Source organism: Trypanosoma grayi, assembly GCF_000691245.1.
Source record: "Trypanosoma grayi strain ANR4 Tgr_1188_V1, whole genome shotgun sequence".
In the NCBI taxonomy this organism is placed as follows: domain Eukaryota; phylum Euglenozoa; class Kinetoplastea; order Trypanosomatida; family Trypanosomatidae; genus Trypanosoma; species Trypanosoma grayi.
Genome location: NW_008826807.1, coordinates 1 through 4,558, shown reverse-complemented (window position 1 = coordinate 4,558; position 4,558 = coordinate 1). Strand labels below are relative to the sequence as shown.

The 4,558-nt window shown below is 54.1% G+C and overlaps 3 protein-coding genes across 3 annotated transcripts; all 3 read left to right on the top strand.

Moving 5' to 3' along the window:
* Nucleotides 1–99: 99 nt before the first annotated feature.
* Nucleotides 100–1,467, top strand: DQ04_11881020 (hypothetical protein; the record flags this gene model as incomplete). Its single annotated transcript, XM_009316632.1, has 1 exon — nucleotides 100–1,467. One exon carries the CDS (start codon nucleotides 100–102, stop codon nucleotides 1,465–1,467), a length of 1,368 nt encoding a protein of 455 aa, XP_009314907.1.
* Nucleotides 1,468–1,888: 421 nt separating this feature from the next.
* Nucleotides 1,889–3,148, top strand: DQ04_11881010 (hypothetical protein; the record flags this gene model as incomplete). Its single annotated transcript, XM_009316631.1, has 1 exon — nucleotides 1,889–3,148. The coding sequence occupies one exon, from the start codon at nucleotides 1,889–1,891 to the stop codon at nucleotides 3,146–3,148; it is 1,260 nt and encodes a 419-aa protein (XP_009314906.1).
* Nucleotides 3,149–4,253: 1,105 nt separating this feature from the next.
* On the top strand, nucleotides 4,254–4,558 carry DQ04_11881000 (hypothetical protein; the record flags this gene model as incomplete). Its single annotated transcript, XM_009316630.1, has 1 exon — nucleotides 4,254–4,558. A coding segment is annotated over one exon (305 nt), but the record flags the coding sequence as incomplete, so codon positions are not given.

Here is a 4,558-nt window from a genome sequence, read left to right as displayed (position 1 = left end):
GACTGCAGTATCATGCTGGCGGTGCGCCACGTGCTGTTCGTTGTTGCCCTCCTGCTGCTGTGCGGGATTGTGCCGGCTGTTGGGGCGCCAACAAGCAGCATGGATGAAGTGATAAAAGCTCTCAGAACTGTAAAGCAAGCTGCAGGGGGTGCAGAAGAAACTGCGGTGGCTGTCTACAAGAAGGCTGATGGTGCTAAGAAAGCTTCAGAACAGGCGTTAAAAGCCGCAAAGACTGCGCAAAGTGAGGCTGTTGGGCTTCAAAATGAAGTTCTAGCTGGCGTTGATCACAACAAGGCTGTTAAAGTTCAAGAAAAAGCGGGGACTGCTGCGTCAACTTCTCAGAAGGCAAAGGATCTCCTTAGTACGGCGGCAGGATTGTCCCAAGAGACAAAGAATGCAGCACAGGAAGCGCTTCCGACGACCTCGATGATCACAAATTATGTTAAGGAAGCAATAAAGTTATGGGAAGGTTCAGTCCCACAGCAAGTAAAAGATTTATTGACACTCGCAGAAACGAGTGAGGCTGGACTTGATGGCGCGGCGAGCAATGCAACTTCTTCTTTGAGTGAAGCGACGGCTGCTCAGGAGAACGCAAAGACTGCAGAGTGGCACGCCAAGCAGGTGGTGAATGATGCTCGTATGATAGCGGGCATAACAGATAGCAGTGGTGCGGGTCGTACAGAAAGAAATAAAGAGAATGTAAAGAAGGACGCTCAGGCGGCAGGACTACACGCCGATGAGGCGCTGGAAAAAGCTAAAGCTGCAGCGCAAAAAGCCACAACTGCGTCTCAGAAAGCTGAAAAGGCGGCTGAAGCCGCTGGAAAAATGGTGGAGGCTGCAGAAGCCGCGGAAGGTGCTGCTCAAAAAGTTAGGAAACTACCTAAAAATCGAAGTGTGCCCCAACACAGCTCTCAGAAAAACGTTCATGCACCACTGCAGCAAGACAGACAGGGCATCGAGGAGCCTCCTACCGTCGCAGTAAATCAGGCAAATAAAGAAGGTGCTGCTTCTCCTGATTTACCAAATGAACCACGTGCTGTAGAACAGCGCCAAGTGATACCAGAAGGTAAGAAAGAAGTGGAAGTACCTAACAATACTCCTCTTGCAGCCGCTTCTCAAACACCGGCAGAAGGAAAGGACAACACCCGAACACTTCCCCCTGCAGATGCACCCAACGCAGCCGATGCACAAGCCCCGCCAGCCGGTGATTCAGAGGCAGCCGTCGTGCCTAATGGTCTTTCTTTAACCGAGCCCACTGAAGCCACCGCAACGTCTGATGAACACACTGGGGAGACATCCTCTCCAGCCAGCGATGCGCCTGAGTCTCCGCTGCTTCCACCGAGCAGCGTTGTGAGTGCCGCGATGGGTGAGAGTGGCGGCACAGACGGCAGCGGCAGCGCAGGGTGGATGTGTGCGCCGTCACTGCTGTTGCTGTTGGGTGCATTGATTGGCTGCTCGGTTTTCTGAGTCGTGGGTGTGGCGGCGAAACGACGATCCCACCGAAGGGGTTACAGTCGGCAAGGCACCACTCCACATGGTAAGACTACATTTCATTTCATTGCTTCACTACTGCTGTGGGACTAAGGTCGTCCCATGAGACTCTCGACATTATTCATTGGGCTCCATTATGTCGGTGAGGACAGTATCATTTCTTTGTTTATAAGAGGGCTTTGCTTTTCGAGGGAGTGTGCTTCATCTCTTAAATATCTTTTATTTTAATTACATGATTCTCCTCTTGCTTGGTGCGCTGTGGCGCATGTTGGACGCATTGTGTGATATGCCGGTGTGCTGGTGGAGTGCCACTCCTGACTGTGTCTCTCTCTGTCTGTGCGTTATCTGCTCTGTGGTCTTCTTCTTTGCGCATGCCCCATCAGCTCAGTGCGTGTTGATGATGATGGTGCGCCTCGTGTTTCTTCTGCTGGACCTCTCGTTGTGTTGCGCGTGTGGGTGCGTGGCCGCTGCCGCTGACAGCCGTGCAAGGAGGGCGGCCGCAGTGAGTGGTGGCCCGGCAGCGCAGCAGGAGGTGAGGGCTTCGTATTTCCGTCGGTCTACAAGTCACCCAAGACTCACAGGTGCAGGAGCTGTCGCACTCAGTGCGGGTATCGTGGGTGAACAAGTTACTTACAGTGACGATCTTACAGAATGCATGTCGACCGCAAACCCGCCGGAGGATTGCGTCCGAGTTGTGACCCTTGATGACCCCTTACACACTCCGGAGGACAATATATATGCACCACCGCCACGCCGTCCCTCATCAAAAGTGTTAGGAGGGTCCACTCCTGGTCCTCAGGCTGCAATGCAACAGACAGCAAGTCAATCAAGGAAAGTGAATCTAGCAGTGGCGGCTGTACCGAGGTCGAATACTCTCCAAGAGGGAGGTCAAGGGCACACAAAATGTACTGAAGAACCAGGGCAAGAGAGGACAGACCCAAGCTCTTCGCAGTGCCCTCCAGAAGTTGAAAAGGAAACAGAGCCTGAGGTCAAAGCCCCAGATGATGTGCATGTGCAAAATAATGATTTACAACACCCAGCAAAAGAGGAACACCTTGTAGTTGAGAAGAAAACTGATGTACGCGCCTCTTTGGAACCCTCTGGACCAAGGCAAGTGAATTCTCAGTTGCCGACTGATGAACAAAGGACGTTGGCTGCAAGAGAGGGAGAGGGACAGCTCCCAGCAAACCCATCGGAAATGATATCTGAGCACTTCAAAAGTACGGAGGAAAAGCTTTCGACACAAAGAAGCACATCGTCGTCTGATTCAAAAGACAACCCACAGGCCCTAACAGGCGTAAGTTCTGACACCTCCACACAAACCCATCGGACGTCAACACCACAGACTACGCCAGACGTCAGTGCTGCTGATGAAGAGCCTACGAACAAGTCGACACTTCCAGCAGCAAAAGAACCCCTCACTGCCGCCTCCACTGCAGTGCCTGGTGCTTTGGACACTTCTGCGGAGCAACCATCTGAATCCGAAGCGTTGGCCACGGTGGCAGCTGCCGCTTCTCCACGGCCCAAATCCGACACCACCAACAGCAACGGCGATGAGGTGCCCGGCAAGACTAACATGGATGGGGTCAGCGGCTCGGCCCAGCTGTGTGTCCCACTGGTGCTGCTCGCACTGCTGGTGTGCCTCTCCCAGTATTGAGCGGTGTGTGCATGAGCCGCAAGTTATCCCACAAATGTGTGGGCCTCTCAATGTTAATTCACCTCCTTTTAATGTGTTATCGTTTTCACTGTATTGTTGATTCACTTATTTTTCGCCGTGCCCCTTAATTCTCGACGGTGCAACCACTGTGCTTGGTCTCGTCGAAGTGAGGGCGTCTTTTTCATTTTCTTGCTTTGGGGCTTTGCTCCGCACACGAGTGTGTGTTGCCCACCAGTTGTCTCTTATCCTTCCGGCGAGTCTCCGGCAACACACAGATTGGGCTTTGTGTTATTGCTGCTGCTCCCCCTGTGCTGTCCGCCCCTCTCAAGGCTTGCGGAGTGCACTCGGGGCGTGTGCCCGCTGCTTCCCTCCGCGCTTGTGTCTGTGCGCTGCGCTGCGACGTGGTGTGGAGGGCCGCACCGCCTCTCGCTGCACCCCACCGAGAGCACAGAGGGACACCAGGAGGCAACTGTTTAACAACACAGCCACACTTTCAAATAGGCGTTTTGGCTGCCACATTTTTTCATCTTTTTTCATTTGGGGTTGTTGGGGGTTTGTTTTTGTGTGGCTTGTTGTGCTCTGCCACTAATGTTTTTTTCGCAGTTTGTCTCTGTTCTCACTCTGGGATGCTCAATGATGCACGTTGCGCTTCGCTTCTTCTCTGCCGTCTCCCCCCGTTGTGTTTGACTGCGATCATCTGTGTGTGTCTTCATTCACTCTGCAGGCATGTGGAAGTGTCTAGCATCAGTAATGTGGTGATGCGCCAGGCCTAGCCGTGTTTGCCGCTGCGCGGCAATGGGCAGAGGAAGGACGAAGGTGCACCCAGGCAGCACTGCCGCCGGGAACGCCAAGGTGGCGGTGCGGCCGGCCCATCTGTTGGTGAAGCCGGTGCGGGCGGCTTCATTTCTCACACGACAACAGCTGCCAGGGCGTTGACACACGCGAGGGCACCACGCCGCTGGTGTCTACGTGGGCACAACGGTGGCGTTGAACCTCCTTTGAACGGAGAGGTTCACCTCATCGCTGTCGAAGCGCGTCGTCAGAAAAAACAAATCCCAACGGAAAGAAAAAAAATAAACACGATGTTGTGAGGGAGTTTGCTCGGATGGTGGTGAAGGATGCAAAAGAAGCAGTGGCCGAGACTACCAATGCAGTGGGGCACGCAAAGGCGGCGCTTAGCAACTTCACTGAAGATGTGGACAGCGTTGAAGTGTTGCTGAGAGCGGAGGCTGAGGTCGGCATTCGGCATGAACTCCGGCAGCCGGCAAGGCAGGCCGTACTAAGGGCCACAGCTCCCGCCGCAGCCGTCACGCAGAGGGGCGTGCTGCACCAGCAAAGCACGAGGACCCACACGCAAAGCACCACACGGCGCAGCGTCATGCTTGATACAACCCCTGGTTGCTGTGGCCT